At 50.6% G+C, this 16,485-nt stretch overlaps 8 protein-coding genes across 8 annotated transcripts; 4 read left to right on the top strand and 4 right to left on the bottom strand.

The window, feature by feature from the left end:
* Positions 1-251: 251 nt before the first annotated feature.
* On the top strand, positions 252-2,984 carry BDV17DRAFT_285160 (putative C6 transcription factor; the record flags this gene model as incomplete). Its single annotated transcript, XM_073760653.1, has 3 exons — positions 252-329; positions 396-600; positions 634-2,984. The coding sequence occupies 3 exons, from the start codon at positions 252-254 to the stop codon at positions 2,982-2,984; spliced, it is 2,634 nt and encodes an 877-aa protein (XP_073610614.1).
* A 227-nt stretch (positions 2,985-3,211) lies between these two features.
* BDV17DRAFT_231309 (uncharacterized protein) lies at positions 3,212-5,061 on the bottom strand. The gene is made up of 2 exons (XM_073755788.1): positions 3,806-5,061; positions 3,212-3,738 (listed from the first exon to the last, which is right to left on the bottom strand). The coding sequence occupies exons 1-2, from the start codon at positions 4,817-4,819 to the stop codon at positions 3,400-3,402; spliced, it is 1,353 nt and encodes a 450-aa protein (XP_073610613.1). The 5' UTR covers positions 4,820-5,061; the 3' UTR covers positions 3,212-3,399.
* BDV17DRAFT_231308 (protein phosphatase regulator REG1) lies at positions 5,062-7,474 on the bottom strand. The gene is made up of 2 exons (XM_073755787.1): positions 6,358-7,474; positions 5,062-6,283 (listed from the first exon to the last, which is right to left on the bottom strand). Exons 1-2 carry the CDS (start codon positions 6,963-6,965, stop codon positions 5,305-5,307), a joined length of 1,587 nt encoding a protein of 528 aa, XP_073610612.1. The 5' UTR covers positions 6,966-7,474; the 3' UTR covers positions 5,062-5,304.
* A 2,546-nt stretch (positions 7,475-10,020) lies between these two features.
* Positions 10,021-10,776, top strand: BDV17DRAFT_231229 (uncharacterized protein). The gene is made up of 2 exons (XM_073755784.1): positions 10,021-10,053; positions 10,122-10,776. Exon 2 carries the CDS (start codon positions 10,326-10,328, stop codon positions 10,677-10,679), a length of 354 nt encoding a protein of 117 aa, XP_073610611.1. The 5' UTR covers positions 10,021-10,053; positions 10,122-10,325; the 3' UTR covers positions 10,680-10,776.
* Positions 10,777-10,904: 128 nt separating this feature from the next.
* Positions 10,905-11,771, top strand: tma22 (putative RNA binding protein Tma22; the record flags this gene model as incomplete). The annotated part of the gene is made up of 4 exons (XM_073760652.1): positions 10,905-10,965; positions 11,032-11,051; positions 11,192-11,279; positions 11,350-11,771. The coding sequence occupies 4 exons, from the start codon at positions 10,905-10,907 to the stop codon at positions 11,769-11,771; spliced, it is 591 nt and encodes a 196-aa protein (XP_073610610.1).
* A 167-nt stretch (positions 11,772-11,938) lies between these two features.
* Positions 11,939-12,997, bottom strand: BDV17DRAFT_285156 (uncharacterized protein; the record flags this gene model as incomplete). Its single annotated transcript, XM_073760651.1, has 2 exons — positions 11,939-12,662; positions 12,720-12,997. 2 exons carry the CDS (start codon positions 12,995-12,997, stop codon positions 11,939-11,941), a joined length of 1,002 nt encoding a protein of 333 aa, XP_073610609.1.
* A 598-nt stretch (positions 12,998-13,595) lies between these two features.
* On the bottom strand, positions 13,596-14,649 carry BDV17DRAFT_231680 (CGR1 family protein). Its single transcript, XM_073755793.1, has 3 exons — positions 14,500-14,649; positions 14,281-14,426; positions 13,596-14,210 (listed from the first exon to the last, which is right to left on the bottom strand). Exons 1-3 carry the CDS (start codon positions 14,555-14,557, stop codon positions 14,070-14,072), a joined length of 345 nt encoding a protein of 114 aa, XP_073610608.1. The 5' UTR covers positions 14,558-14,649; the 3' UTR covers positions 13,596-14,069.
* A 152-nt stretch (positions 14,650-14,801) lies between these two features.
* amcA (putative mitochondrial ornithine carrier protein AmcA/Ort1) lies at positions 14,802-16,457 on the top strand. Its single transcript, XM_073759305.1, has 2 exons — positions 14,802-15,224; positions 15,296-16,457. Exons 1-2 carry the CDS (start codon positions 15,114-15,116, stop codon positions 16,169-16,171), a joined length of 987 nt encoding a protein of 328 aa, XP_073610607.1. The 5' UTR covers positions 14,802-15,113; the 3' UTR covers positions 16,172-16,457.
* The last annotated feature ends 28 nt before the right edge of the window (positions 16,458-16,485 follow it).

Here is a 16,485-nt window from a genome sequence, read left to right as displayed (position 1 = left end):
CCTGTTTCCAGCTGTCTCTGCCTGGGATGGGCCTGGCCATTTCTCTCCGGCTTCTCAGCGGGCCAAGGCGCTTCAATCGTCGCTTGTCTTGACTTGCGTAATTTCAGCTCTCTTTTCTTCCCTATTCATCTTTGGGGGGTCAGAAATGCGCCTCTGTCCTTCCTTCCGCCTGTTATAGAGCCCATCTTACTAGCTTTTCCCTGCTAATCTAGCCTGCATGGCTTGCCGTTTTTGCAACAAGTGATCCCTCAATGGATGAGGGTCTTGACTTGAGAGCCCCTCGGCGCAAGAGGGTTTCCAGAGCCTGCGATAGGTGTCGCAGCAAAAAGGTGACTAGATGACATAGTCCAGAACATCACTTCCCCTGCCGAGTCTGACTTTAGATCATGTTCTAGGACAAATGCGATGGCCTCCGTCCTTCCTGTTCCGCCTGCCTGGCTTCCGGCCAAACTTGCTCCTATGACCCCCACGCAAAAAAGCGTGGGTTACCAGAGGGATACGTCCGTGGCCTGGAAAAGCTTTGGGCCCTTGCTATCTGCAACATTGATGGCTTTGAGGACACCATGCTCTCACTTCTCGGGACGACGGGCGACTCAGTCAGTCGGAGGAATAGGTTGATATCTCTCTGGACAGACGACGCCGCCTCAGAGACGCTACACGAGTCTTGGAAAACATGTCGTCTCTATAGCGCACTCGAGAAAATGCTGTCGTCCAGCTCCGACCCATCAAGCCCTCATGGCTCGGTTAAACGCCCCCGGACCGACAACGGGCCTCTTCTGAATGAAGTAGGAAGCGGATGGGGTTTTCGCATAGACCGCAGTTCAACTCCGCTGTCGCAGGATGCTCCTCGTGTCGTGGAGCCTGGTACCTCGCCCAGTGTCAAACGGGCTCGACTGTGCACTTCAATGGATAGCCGGCCATCACCAGCAACGAGCGGTTTACATTCTCTCCAACTACCGCCTCACGCCTCCCAACTCTTGGATATATCTTTTGCCGCCACCCACTCCTGGTTTCCAATCGTCGCAAAACACAACATTCTCCGAGCATCTTATCTTTATGCAAATGCACCGTCAATATCCGTCGCTAGATTGTCTCAAAGGTCTGGAGACCATGCCGCATTATGGGCGCTTCTCAGTTACACAATATCTTTCTCTCGTTCCAGCCCAGAGAATGGGCTGTTAGGAACTCTGTCCAAAACCAAGGAATACTATGCAGTGGCTCGAAGCCTGATTCCTGCGGAGACGGAGCAATACGAACTCGGGCATGTTCAAGCTCTTCTACTTTTGACTTTAACAAATATCGGTCTTGAGGACTGGACTGCTGCATGGATGCTCAGTGGTCAAGCGGTTCGCATGATTATGTCTATGGATATGAGCACTTTCACACTCGCACGCAGCTCCGATGAAGCAAAGCAAGGGAAAGCCGTATTTCTGGGGTGTTTTGTGGTCGACTCGCTTTTATCCTTCCGATTGTCCAGAAAACCCAGCATGCATTCGCGGGACTTGATCGCCGTGGGGTTGTTAGAAGAAGATGGCCTGGAAGAATGGAATTCGTGGGCCGATGTCTTACCCCTCAGCGGTAGCACTCGGGGGAAGAATCCACCTCGTCGGGGCCCTTTACTCTCAGTAAGTACATTCAATCGTTTGGTTGAACTGGCCAGCGTCTTGAACAAGATGGCTCGAGATTCTTTGGCGGGGCCGAATGCCCACGTGTTTGCGCAGCAGCAGGTCTCAGAGCTCAAGCATTGGGATGATCGTCTTCCACTCGGATGTCGATTGATTGGTCCCGAAAGCATATATCCTGAACGGCACTCTACATTGTTACCGCATCAAACCTATTTAGGCTTGACATACGTCGCCACCCTTCTCTCGCTTTACCTTCGGATAGCTTCCCAGGAAGTAGGCATGCACCGCTCCCAGAGACCAGCCACGGAAGGCGCAAAGAAGTTGCTCTATCGTGCTTTGCCTATGATCTCTCAACATCTGGATAATTTCGATGTCTGCAGTCTGCCGCCTCTTTTTGAGTTATCTCTACGCACAATTGCTGAACAGGCTTTCTTTCTTCGAAACAAGATTGAAAGTGATTTATTCCCTTTTGGACGGTGGGCAGAAGCGCTCGTTCAACGAACATCTGAACTCAGCGCGACCTGGCCGGTTTATCGTACCTTGGCTGCAACAATTGAACAATGGTACCGCACCAAAAAGGTTTCCATATCTTCATCGCTGTTTGTCTCCACCAACACAGACAATGCCGCAAGAGAAGTGAATAGCCATGCAGACCACGATCCATTCCAGAGCAGTCTACTCTCTATGGCAGCAGCAGAGCACCGCGGCTTCAACCGCGACGCCCCGGCCCAGCTGTCTCCGCTTCCTAGACGGAATACAATTGACGTCATGGAACCTGACTTCGCCTCCTCCCCAATCGTGGGCATTACGATGCCCGTCGATACAAATTACATGGCGCCCAAAGACACAGCCTCGGAGAATCCAGATACATCCTCCCAACATCGCTCCCGACCTCATCTTGCTAGAGTGGCATCATCGACCATGGACATTGCAGACCCAGCAAATGAGCTAGACGCGATGCTCCACGCACCCTCGCAACCCCATCCGCATCCCCCAACGCCAGACTCTTCTATATCCAACTCCAACCCCAACATGTCAGGACCTTCCGTCGCAGCCACCGCAAATGAGCACTCCGTGCTGTCAGACAGGCAAACGAAGGAAAGTGATAACATTGGCCTAGACGCCATCTTCAAAGACCTAGCTTATCTCGATACAACCGAGTGGGCCACTAGTCGCGAAGCCGGGCTAAAAGATTTCGGCTTTGTAGACGATACCACGTTCCAGGAGTTTTGCCACGATCCGGACCGTCTTACCGGGTCTCAGCCTTTAGTGCATCCGCCTTCCATTGCGGATATTTGGCCACCCCCTGGGTTCTTTCCAGAGACGTTTCGGGACTCTGATGGGGGCATGGAGGGTTAGGTCTCTGATCTTTGATTTTCTTTGCCGTGAACTACAAGCATTGTGTTGGTTGAGTGGGCGAGGGGTCTCGCTTTCTAGATCTTCGATTTTTGGTTTCGTTGTGATACCCATCTGCATGAGCTGGAGGTTGTACTTACAAGGCCATGGACGCCTCAAGACGTACTTGAGGCTTCATTGCCACCGGAGCAAGCATATATATACATATACACAAATCTGTATAAGATGTCTCCAGAATAGGATCCTAAGGTAACCATAATAGTGGTAATGCTACTGCTCCTAGAAGTCTGACTAGTATACAAAAGCCTCCATTCTTGCACATTTGGTGCCCTGTCCATTTGTGAGCCAGGCGGCATGTTGGCATTATGTTTCCAAACCGTAGCAGATATTTCAGTCATCGTGGTTGAGCGGATGGCTTCTATTTAGTAATGTATTGCGTCTTCCCGCAGTGGCCTGCGTTTTTTATAAATGCATTGACTCGCTTCATCATCCACCCTGACTGGACTCCTGGTCGATGGACACCCCCAACCACCCTCTTAGAAAGAAAACACCCTTCATCCGAAAAAGAAAATTGAAGACAGTCTATGACCATAGAGCATCTCTGTTCACATCCCTCAACGGTTGCTGGCAGGTCACTGTCGTTGCGTGGCTGAAGATCAAGAGAAAGATTGTCCCAATCGTCCTTTATGGAGGATTTGCTAGCATCGTACACTTGCGATTTGAAGATATCCATATGCAATAGGACAGATTCTTTTTTCTATTGAGAACATATACAAATTAGTCAACCTGGAAGGCTATGACGAATCCAGACAGGGCAAACTTACAGGTCTGAACCACTGCTGCTCAAACAGCCACAAGGCTCGAATATCCTGGGGAGACATATGATGGAATGATACGGCCGGATAGCACCAAGGCTGCCGACCAAAGACCTTGGTAAATGGCTCGAACTCCCCCACGCTCGACGGTACCAATAGTGGCCACGACCAAGTGAGTGGCACTTCTTTCTCGATGAGGATCTTTCCAAGGACATGGTCTCCCGCCCAGTCTTCTGCAGTCATTTTCTCGACAGCCGTAAAGTTGTTCGCGCGATACTGGGAGACCAACTGCACGGCAGCGTTGGAGAGCACTATGCCCGCGCCTCCGTATGCAAATACCACACTCCCCATCTGCATTGGAGCACCAAGATAAACAGACTTCATGTGATTGATTTGTGACAGCCAGCGAACCATATTCTTCCATATGATGTACGTATCTGCCTCGAGGAAGATATACCAATGAGCGTCCTGCTTGACTAGGAGTGCTTCATGAATCATGGGCACAAACTTCCATTTATCAAGTTTCCATCCTGGATTACCAGGCTTTCCAAGGGGGCCGTTCTCATCTTCCATCCAGTCATCAGGTATAAGACCTTCACGACCAGAGGTAAATAGCCGGTTGTAGATGTCAAAATCCGAATTTTTTTGTCTCGTCTCTTGACTGACACTGCGCAGGACATCCCGAGTACGCACTCCAAGAATATCTTCTTCGAAATCTGAAAAAATCACGTAGTGGGGTACACATCGAAGCGTTGTCTCGAGATGAATAGGGATTTTCTCGAGGGCTTCTGTGGCGCCCGTCTTCAAGACGACCAGAACGTTGTCCATCTCAGGAAAATAGGCGCAAGCGGTAGAGCTGTCATCATCGAGAGCGGATACTGTTTTCCCCGTGATGGCGTCAATTCCGTCATGATAGACCCTGTCCATGCAAATGAAAAAGTATACAATGAAGACACCAAGTACCGCGAGAGCTAGTGACGTGCAGTACCGGAGACAGCGACGAGGCAAATGTAAGGGGTTCATCGAGGATAGCAGCCGCTTCAAAAAGACGGCAGCGAGTAGGGTTTCCCACTACAAAGAGACTGACTGCTGTGAATCTTCATGCTTATATATCGGACCCGACTCTGTCGGGGCAGGCGCGACCAGTCGGGCTGTTGAGCCTGGAGCATAATCTAATTAGCCCGGTCTCACGCTAAGAAAGGAAGATTTTGTCGAAGCGGCTTCTTTTTTTCTCTTCAGATAGAAACGGACTGTCTATATATTATGACCACCATGACGAAGGCATAATTAAACGACAAACAAAAAACCAACCCAAGGCAATGCGATAAATCCGCCTTGCAGGCTGAGAAACCATTTCCGTGGCTGCAGTGCCATTTCTCCCACTAGATAGAAGAGCATCTGCTTGCCCTAACGCCAGATATGCAATATGTACAGGATTGACCCTTCAAAGGTAAAGGCATATAAACTCGTTATCGTAACGCATTCATGAAACCGGAAATTGGAGGTCGTCATCCCCGCCAGCCGACATTCCAGATAACATGTGCAATGTCTTTCGCCGTGTTGACCGTGTCCACCACTCTGTCAAACAGAACATCGGCGTTGGACGGTCTCTCATCTCCCTCAGGTTGGAACCCTAGGGATGCGAGATAGAAGTTTTGTGCGTCTTCTTCCTCCTCTGTCGAGTCCACAAACCAAGAATAGTTATCCTCACTCTGAGTGGAATTCCAATCATGGTCCGAGGCGAGGTGATTCTCACTGATGGCATTGGGCGACTGTTGAGTTCGTCGCAATGTTCCCGCAAGGGTTGATGAATATAATCGATGGCCAGGGATGTATTTTGCCCATGACCAACGACTAGTGGCTGAAGAGGTTTGTGGCTCCGGGGTGGTCTCGCGATATTTAAGAGTGGTCGAGGGAAGCGGAGCGATGGTTTTATTCTCGCTGCTCAAGCTCCCTCGTGGCGTCGCGCTCCCACTAGGAGAGGCCGGTTTCACGATGACTGAATCGTCCCACGACGATTCACCTCCGAACTCCAACCATTCCTCTTCTTCCTCTTTTGCCTCCACTGCAATGCATTGCAAGACCTCTTTGTTGAAATGGATATGGCGCTTTTCACTCGGCGAGCCAGCGCCGGAAGATGTATTATTGGTGGAAAATCGAGCGCGAGGAGTCTGAAGTCCACGGTCATATGACTTGTCGGCCATCGGCGACCCTGGCAAGTGAAAACTGAGTCCAGAGCGACTGCGAGAATGCCCTGCCTCCTGCGCCTTTAGGATGGCTCCAGCATGCTGCAGGAGAGTGTGCTGAGATAGTGAGCGCTGTAGAATACTCTCAGATGCAGTCCTCTTCTTCAAGATAGATTTACGGTCAGAACAAAGGCTGGGTGACTCGAAACAGCTCGGTGGTGGTGAGACATTCGGCGGCTTCACTCGCGCGTGAGAAGTTTTCAGTGGCCCGTACAGCCAGGTCACGTCACAATCTTTCAGCCTAGTATACTGTTAGATCGGTATGAACATACAAGCCCAACGAGCAAGCACTAGAATGACGGGAAGGCAGCCTACCAGTTGAGAGCCTCTGGGGAGATCGTGCCCAAGTTGTGTCTCAATTTAGTCCACGTTCTCCATGAAGCATTTTCCAGCCGGACACTATTCTCGTATACCTCCCTGCGTTCGACAACGTACCGCCATGACGTCCATATATCCTCCTCTCTCCACTCGTGGGAAAGATAGTCGACATGTCTCGAGGGCTCCTCCACGATTGAGCTATCATCAGCGGCTGGTATCTGTGAGGTTGGGCGAGGCAAACTCGTCGACGGAGTAGTGGGCGTGTCGCTGGGCGTGCTAGACTCCTCTGGGAAGAATGCACTATCGTAGGATGGCAGCAACAACTCATCATCTTGGTCACTGAGTTCATTGGACGATATAGAGCCCGTAGGGGTAGGAGGTAGGTTTTGTGAAGCAATCGGGGCGAGATTTGGTGAGGAAGGCGACGAAGAGGCTGCAGAAGATGCAATTGGACTGGGGTAGGCGGGCGTATAGAGATGTGGAAAAGATTTGTCCATAGCATCGTCTGACTGCTGGAGGAAGTACCTCTGGGCGATAGGGCGCCGCACAGAGTCTGGAGAGAAGCACCGGTGGCTGTCCGCCGGGGACGGTAGCACAGCGGTCATTTTAGCGGCAGACTAACTTCATCTATGCCGAGTTGTCCTGAACGTGCTGCTCGTGAGTCGAGGGCAGGGTGCAGGAGGCAGTTGTAGGTTAAGGGGCCAGTGATAGAAGGACCGAGAGAGACGGGTGTCACGGAGCATCTGCGTATTTTTGTGAATGAAGAATTGTAACCCCCACAAAAACAGAGAAGAGAAAGAAGTAAAGTGAGTCAAGGGCAGCCAGGGCTTTATAACGGAGGATCGACGTTTTCTTAGGCTGGGGTGTTGAATGTTCTAGACAGAAGGGAAAGTCGCGCTAGGTGGAGGAGGAGAATGGAGATTTGCGCAGTAGTCGAGCCGCACAGACGCCGGGCGAGCACAGGAATGGGAACGAGAATTATTATGATTATTATTCCAGCAGAAATATGATGATAACAGCGATGAGCTTAGCCTGGCAACTATCCCCGCTGTCGGGGACTAACAGGTAAGCATGCATGATTGCATGGAGACCAGGAGCATGGGTGATTATTATGAGATAATCTGGTGCAGAGGATCGGACGATCGGCGCTGATAGGGGAGCTGTAACTTGGTTGTCTGCCTGCGAGGTTGCCACTAGGCCGGGCCTAAAACGTCACATAGATGAACAGACTCGCGATTGACAGGCTGCAGACGGTGAGCTGTTCCAGACTCCAGACTCAATCATCCAGGATTCCAGATGCATTCCAAAGCCAGAACCGGATCAAGGGCTTTGTCTGTGCTCTCGCCTAACCCAGAGCGGAATCCCGGATAGCCAGCAGTGCAGCAGAGCAGCAAAGAGACTGTCCATGTCCAGGGTCTTCGAGATCCCCGCCCCTCTGGTTCTTTGTTGCTGGTTATTCAGTGAACCTTCCCAAGCTCCAACCTTACCCTCTCTGCTCGCGCTCCTTCTGGTTCCGGTCCCACAGTGTCTGTCGGTGGTCTGTCTGGTTGCAGGTCCAGATCCCAGACTGGGAATTCGCCAACGACCGAGCGCTTGAGTTAGGAGTCCTCGAATTGAGTTGTCCTTACACAACCACAAAGTCTATATTCCTCTTGCCATCAGCAAATCCAGAAATCCAGCGTTTCGATTCTCGACTCTGGGTTAGGCTGTCGGGATAAGCCGGGGCCGGTTGCAGTGCAGGGGCGACTGGCGACCTTGTCCATAATATCGATGCTGTTATTTTGCGACTTGCGCCGGCCGTCACTGACTTGAAAGTCAGGGCCCCCTGCACCTCCATGCACGGGCGTTAAGATTCCACATCATCATGCAGAGCTTAGCGCCCTGAGTTGTGCGGTGGTGTTTTCTACGCAGATAACGCCCGATGAGCTATCAAGATCACAACCTCTCGACAAGATATGAGCACAAAGGAGGTATTTCGTATCAAAGCTTCGACCAATGAAATCCGTACCAGTTTATGGAAAACCGGTTCCCAGCTTCTTGATTCAAGCTGAGATTTAGATTGGTCGATGAGATAACAGTTACTCATACCTCGCGACGACCCCTCGCTGGCAAACCGGCCTCGATGATAAGTCTACGGCGTGCGCTACTCCGTACTGACTCGTGCTCAATCAGCTTATTTGCATTGGATGGCCTTGGACCACGGAGTGGGTAGTCTTCGACCGGGGAAGATATTATTGTCTGTGCGACATAGCTGCTTTTGACGCACAATCGACAAACTATCCTAGAAACCCTCGGCGCTTTACATTGATACCATGACTTGGACTCGCGACTCCGAAGGCTCTCGCTTAGGATCAATGAGTACATACGCCATTGTCCAATCCACGGCCATGTATTCCCGTGCTCGGCTTCGTCAGAGGCACGGAACATCGATTGCATCAAATCGATAACCAGCAGCCGTCGTCTCCCTGCGTAGATGTGGAACGCCAAACCATGAGCCGCGCGTCCCAAATCCCTCATCGCTATCGCACGGCTCGCCTCTGACTATGATTATGCATGTTGACAAGTTGGCGTGCAGCTACGAAACATGGCGACGGTAGAACAGTCGCTGCTCGATGGCTCCGGGACGCTGAGTCTACGTGAGAGGTGCTACAATGCCGATTGCGCACTCATTGCGTCGCAGCTTGTTGCAGCTAAGGGTACGCGTTCAGGGGCTTTCAAATGATACAAATGATACAAAAGCGCTATCTACATCCCACCATTAGCGCTGATTGAGACAACGAGCATACTGTGAACTTAACGGACAGCGATACCCTTGCATTATTATCCCAAAACACCATTTCATGAATTTCAGCATAGCATCGGAATTTCCAAGTTGCCTCGATCTAGACCCCAATCTTTACAGAGACATAGGCCTTTCATTCAGCATTGTTGGAGGGGTAGATTGCTCCGGCGCGCGATGAAAGCAAGGCATTCAACGCGGCGCCGTTAGCTTTCCCGCCATGGAAAGCCACAGAGCGCACCGATCGGTCCATCGGTTCTAGGCACGTCTCGGAGCTCAGAATGCTCCTATCATAATCGGCACAGATAGCACAATCCGAGGTGGATGGACGCCAAAACAAGGGTTTGCCTTTGCAAACATACATGAGGGGGCGCTGAGCTCCTGCTCCGATCTATAAGACATCGCATATTAGTACGTAATAAGCAACGCCGGCTTCGACTATAATTAGCCCCCGTTGGGGCTTTCTGTCTCTAACGGCGCGTCTCACATCTATATGATCATTGCAGCCGTCGTGGGCAACCTCCCATGCGGCTCGACTCGCAAAAGATGGCGAGTTCCAACTGTCAAGCGTGGAGACTCGAGAGAAACCTCCGAAACCGACCCCACTGGGGCTACGGGTGTCCGTGCTCCTGCATCTGCACATCCATGATCCCAGACGGTGGCAGGCAGGGTATGCCGTATCATTGGTTGCAGACTATCAGTGCGGGTCGAGTCAAGGAAACAACAGTCTTGGTGTCTGCAGGTATCTGTCTACCTTGGTCGTAGCCCTCTGTGGTCTGTTCTGAGGTGTAGTGCCCGGATAGATGGACGACTGCGACCCGAATATCGGATGAAACAAACTGTCTAAATGAGTGCCGTTGACCAGATAGCGAGCACTATGGAGTAGAACGGAGTAGTAGCGACAAGTCGTTAGTGTAAGTGGATTCTCCCGCAAACTTGTAGCTGTCATCGACTCCGGTCTCAGTTGACCTTCGAGATGCAGATAACGTCCATGGCCCACCAGGGCTGTCTCGACTACAAACTGACTTATCCTCCGGCCAAAGACTGAAGTATAATCACACGATTACTGACATCAATTGGGGGCTGCCTAACAAGATACTATTAAGCACTACTCGTGTAATCCACACCACAAATATCATAGGTTGGCTGTCGACGTCGCCATTGTATAAAGGTCAGTGCTCAAGATATGCGCATAATTCTCCAACGATCGGACTGGCAACATGGTCGGTCTCGCCAATTGATAGCAGGGATCAGATATATTAATGACAGCCGACGTCTAAGAAAAAAGGCGCAGAACAAAGTACGCTGCATATCACCCTCTTGTAGCCCCAGCAAATCTTATCGGCCATTGCTATGTCAAAGAATCTCGGATCGGCCTGCTACGCTGATTGTTTATGCATTAACACGCCCTTTCATACTCTATCCCGGTTGGTTCTTCGGGCCGTACGCAGTAGCTACGTACGCTGTACTTTATTTTAAGCCGGAACTTTTATTTTATCTGAGACAAGAGGACGCACCCATCGACTCCAAAGATACATAATGCGCATGTGCATGCATAGCAAGGCGCATGACTAATAAGAATCTGGATAAAGCCAAGATTGGGCTATCGCGTAATCAGCTCCCAGCTTTCGCCCCGCGCCACGGGACTCAAAAGATCAGATGTGCATCTGATATTGAACAATAGTTTCAGCTCGCCCACCGTTCCATTTCATTCTCTATAGTGAAATCTCGGAGTCGGAAAGTCAAGGAAGAAAGAGTCTCAAATATGGCAGAGGTTGCGCAGCCCCCGGCAGAGATCCAGGCTCGGCAGGTCACATATTGCGGTGGTGAGTTCAATACCTTCGTCTTCAAAGCAAAAAATCATTGGAGCTAATTTGCGTCGGATTGATTAGTTTGTTCATTACCGCCCGAGGTACGTTGGAAAGAGTATCCTAATCCGTGGTCATGATTTTCCTCCCGGGTACCCAGGATGATATGCTATGATGATTTCTTTTCTGTTCGAGGTTGTTCGCTTCTTTACACCGAGTCGCCGGCTAAGGCAAATGATCACAGTACTGCGAATTCGGCGGGACAGCGAAAAAATGTCAAGAGTGGTTGAAGGATAACGAGCCGGAATTCTATCAGCGGTTATACTCTGATGGTATGGATTTATTCGCCTAGTCCTGAAACTTATATGGACTCAAGACTAACGAGTGCTTTTTATGCTATAGAAGCCATAAGCACCAACCTCTCGACTCTCTCCGTCTCCGTCCAAGAACGCGCGGCGAAGGACGCCGCAAAGAAGGAAGCTAAGGCTGCGGCGGCGGAGGCGCGGGACGCCGAACGACGAGCGACGTCGAAGGTTCAGATTAAGCGTGTTGAGCGAAACAAGCGGAAGCATGTCAGCGTTGTGACTGGTCTCGAGGTCTACGGTCTAGAAAATAAGAAAGTGGCCAAGGATTTGGGCAAGAAGTTTGCGACGGGTTCTTCGGTCACAAAGTCTGCTTCTGGAATTGAGGAAATCACAGTACAGGGTGATGTCTGTGAAGATATCAAGGAATGGTTATTGGAGATTCATGGAAAGGCGATCTCGGAATCCAATATTGAGATTGTTGAGGATAAGAAGAAGAAAAAGGCAGCAACTGAGCCATGAGCTGGTCATTAGTCTCATAAGTTAGGTGTTGATTCGCTGGCTTTCTAGAGAGCATTCAGCTATGATAATGAATATACACTAAGAATATATACAATCACAAAACTCGCTAGCCATAATTTCGAGTCAAAATGGGGTATCCGGCTGTTCAAACAAACGCTTACTTGGGCTCATATATCATCAAATATTCGTAAGGGATCGTAATCAGCAGACCTTGTAGCTTCGCTGGGGCCTGGCGAAGTGTGTGCATCTGTCGTTGCTGTACTCGAGGTGCCGGTGTTGGCGACATTTGATGGCTCGGGAGACAGCGCATACGTGCTCCTTAAATTACCATGGAAAGTGCCAGGTTGCTTCGACAAAGACACGCGGGACGATATGTTGGAAATCTTCAATGCTCTCGGAAGCGTCCTGAAGCCCGACGTCGTCTTGTCGCTTGGCCAATGTTGCACGACTATAGCTACCAGGACTGCCAGTATAGCTGTAGTGACAACGGTCCAGAAAGCACGAATGCGCTGGTTGGTACGCATCTGCCACTCCATTTCCCGTTTGTCCCATTTCTCAACCTCATTCCGCATCGCTTCGAGCCTATTCCTGAGCGCTTTAGCCCTTGTCTTACTGACTCTCATCCGTTCCTCCAATGCCTCAATCTTCTGCATCTGGGGTTGAAATTCATGGATTTCGCCGACTAGTCTCCGAATGTCTTGCTCCAAGCCCTGGGTCTCGTGTTGGAAATCCTCGAAAAGCTTCGATGTTGAATCTGATAAATCTTGGAGAGAGGCGATCGTTACATTGAGCGCTGCGATCTTTTCTAGGAGTCCGTAATAGGTATAATCCAACCTTCGTGTGATGTCGGTTGCAAGTGTTCCAATAACCGAGAGGGCAGAACGCAGATATCTTCAAGGTCATGGTCAGCTTGAAAGCGCAAATGAGACAGGCCACTATATAACCTACTCTTCTCCTCTACTCCGTCGATCCCTAACCCGCTGCAAGTCGTTCATAGAGTGTATCTTGTCCGGTCGTTTGATCAATCCCAGTCGCATGTCCTTGTCAAGGCCATCAAAGACACTGCCCCTCCGACTTCCAGAGCCTACCCCTGTAGATTCAGAGCCCCAGCGCGACCGAGTAGTTTCCCGAGTGATAGGACGGAGCAGGCCATCATCCTCGCTGTCCTGCTCTCGGTAGGTCGATAACGAGCCTCCGCCACCATGACTCGATGATGCGTGGTGCATTTTGTGTCCGAAAATGCTGTCGCGAGATCTGCCTTTGCCTTCACTATGGCGCCGCCGCATTCTCTTATCTGGGGAGATCGAAGGAGTCAGGAATAACAACGTCTCATTCCAGGGTCACTTCACTCACCGCCCAAACTCACCCTCGACAGCTCCGGAGGGGCGGATTGCGGAGCTGTCTGCCCCCTGGAGGATCCATGGTTATGGGCTGTTCTTTCCGACGATGGAATTGTGACGAGTAGAGTCGGTCGCGCCGTATGGTCCATGCTGGGATTCAAGGGAACCTAAATATGCAGGTTGTGTGAATAAGGAAGGCAGGATAAACTGATTGCATGGAAGACAAGGTTCTGGTGATGACTGTTGAGTCGAGGGAGAGAATAGCTGGGCCTTCTCCCGGATCTGCAGCTGGCGGCGGGAATACTGTGTAGCCTAGGACGCCAAGGTACCTTAACGCAGTGTTTTGTCGGCAACATATAGACGCCATAAATTGATGAAGTTCGATTTATTGCATCACTCTGTACTCCGCAGATGCTTGACCTAAGTTTTCTCAATCGTTGCGCTTTCAATCCCCGGATACTCTCCGACGTCAGACAGATTAAACCGACCATGCCCCCACACCAATAAATACCGTTAGGTGAAGCTTTAAGAGTCATACCATTACCCCCACGGGCCTGAGTATCGACGTGACGCTAGGATATCCTTGGTCTCAGGCTACTACTAAAGGTTCCGCGACCCGAAGAATTGAATTAGCGTAGGAGGCATTATTGATGATATACCTTTGCCACTAGGTAAGAGCAATTCTTCGAGCAGACCAATGCCTGGTGCAACCGGAGAAGGAAGCAAGTGACCAGACGAGAGAAACGATGATGGCGAAGTTAATAGGTATATTTGTTTTGATAGAGCATTATCCCCGAAGCCATAAAGCCTAACACTCCAGACGCCGAACCTGTACACAAACCAGGCAGTCCCCTCTCGTTGGGCGACAACTCTTGAGGGGACGCAAATACATATTTAAATCGTTGCACAGACACAATCCGCCAACACACTCGGAAAAAAATAGGAGCGTTCGTGACATTCATGAGTTCAAGAGCTTGTTTCGCTTTTCTCTTCGCTTCAGACGTTCAACCCGTTTCCGGTGCATTTTTTCGGCCATCTTCTCATATCGCTCTTTCTCTTCCTTCGCGGCTCTGCGCTCCTTGATTTTCTGAATGTTCGCCTAGAAAGACAGACTGTCAGGCTCTGCAGGTATAACCAATTATCAAGCAATGTAGGGCTTGAGTTCATACCTGTCTCGCTGCCTCCTTTTCTTCCATTAATTCCTTCTCGTGCTCCTTGATGGCTTCCTGCTGCTTGCGTGCCTCCACTCTCTTCGCATACGAAGTCAACCCCCCAGTAGGCCGAAAAGGCTTTTTGTTACTATGCCAGTTTTTCCCTGCGGGTCCGAGACAGTGAACGATTAGCTAGGAGGGAACGGGAAACGTAATGTGGGGGTCAAGAGCGTCTACCGTTTTTGCGTATTGATTTCACCGCAGTGGTGGATGATGCTGGGGCTTCGGACGACATAGCGGTATACTCTGGCGCGCAAAGGCGTGCGACGAGAGCAAAAGGGTCGACGGAGAATGTTCGAGGCTTGAGTGAGAAGTTTCAAGTCGGGCTTTCTGCCTTGGCGATTTGAAATTTGAGGAAAAAGTTATCTTAGACCGATCTGATAAACGGATCTCGGCGGAAGTGGTGACCCGGTCCCACATTAGCGCCCAAACGATGACTCCTCAGCGTGAGGATTGTCGGGTTCCTTGCTGAAAAGAATTGTCGCAAGCCCGCAACGAACCACCTGCCAAACGCACCCCCACCGTCTACGAAATATCCCGTGTCTCGGCTCTTTGGCCTGCAGCTTGCAAGCGATGCACCTTGCTTTTTGAGCTTTTCCAGGTACCACGCGTGGATTGGACAACGCCAAACGCCTCGTCGGTACACCGCCCCTCACCATCAGCTCTCTCTTAATTATCTCTCGTCCCTCCTTTCTACGATGCCACTCCGATAAAACCAGTTTCCTATCCTCCTCTCTCTTCCACCTTCATCTTTTCCCTCGCTCGAAGCTTTGAGGCTCGCTTTTACCTCGATGGCGGCTACTGAAAATGCGTTGACATTACACAATGATATCTCAATGGAGCTGCCCGAACTTGCTCCCGACCAAGGCCTAGAGGCCTTCAAAGACATTGTGTTCGGATCTGTAAGTCACTAGGCCCTCTTTGCCGGATGTGTACCGTTCCTGTCTAGGCCTTTACTCAAATCATCTTTCAGGTTGCGGGAATGGTAGGCAAAGTCATTGAATATCCCTTTGACACGGTCAAAGTACGGCTTCAATCGCAACCGGACCACCTACCTCTCCGATATAATGGACCGTTGGACTGCTTCCGCCAGTCATTCCAGGCAGAAGGCCTTCGAGGACTCTATCGAGGCATCAGTGCCCCGATGGCGGGGGCTGCTGTCGAAAACAGCTGCTTATTCTTCAGCTACCGCGTTGTTCAAGACCTTCTCCGGACAACGTATTATTCCTCCGCAGAGCCACTTCCATTGCCAGCCTTGGTATTCAGCGGAGCGGCCTCCGGTTCTATCACCTCCCTCGCTTTGACTCCCATTGAGCTCATCAAATGCAAGATGCAAGTGCCCTCGGAAACTCCTGGTACTCGTGCACCCGGGCCGTTCAAAATCATAGCATCTGTGTTCCGCCAGGATGGCATCTCGGGTTTCTGGCGGGGTCAAATGGGTACGCTTATCCGCGAGACTGGCGGTGGTGCTGCGTGGTTTGGAGGATACGAGGGAGTATCCGCGCTGTTCCGATCATATCAACATTTGCCCTCGGTCTCAAGTTCATCTGAAGCAGAAACAGCGGCCCTCCCTCTCCACCAACAGATGATTGCCGGGGCAGCGGCTGGTATCAGCTATAATTTCCTTTTTTATCCCGCCGATACAATCAAGTCACGGCTGCAGACAGAGGACATCAACAACACGTCCATAGCCAAAAGGCAAACCTTTTGGAGTGCCGGCAGAGCTCTATGGCAACAGCAAGGGCTCAGAGGCCTGTACCGAGGCTGCGGTATCACCTGCGCGCGCTCTGCACCCAGCTCAGCTTTCATTTTTACAGTATTCGAGGGTCTACGGAGTTACTTTGGGTGAAGCGCGTTTGTGGCGTGTTAAGATTTTTCCTTTCTTCTGTGATTTTATTCTTTGGTTTTTTATTTCCGACGATACCTATGGGCTGTTTAGATTTAGATCTTGTTTACATTGTGCTTGTTGAACCAATCTGGCATTGGCGCCACAAACAAAGGCTCATTCACATAGAGGCGATATTTTCTCTATCACGATAATTATACTTCTTGGATATCTGAACTGTTTCATGAGCTAGATGAGCAATTATCCACCGTATCTACATAGTGATCATGAGGGTGGCGGGGTAGATAAGAGCTTGCTTTATCGGGGGCTTCATTGTC

The sequence above is a fragment of the Aspergillus undulatus genome, assembly GCF_047715775.1.
Source record: "Aspergillus undulatus strain CBS 261.88 unplaced genomic scaffold BDV17scaffold_81, whole genome shotgun sequence".
Classification (NCBI taxonomy): Eukaryota; Fungi; Ascomycota; class Eurotiomycetes; order Eurotiales; family Aspergillaceae; genus Aspergillus; species Aspergillus undulatus.
The sequence above is the reverse complement of the archived record's forward strand: the minus strand, read 5'-3'. Positions and strand labels throughout refer to the sequence as shown.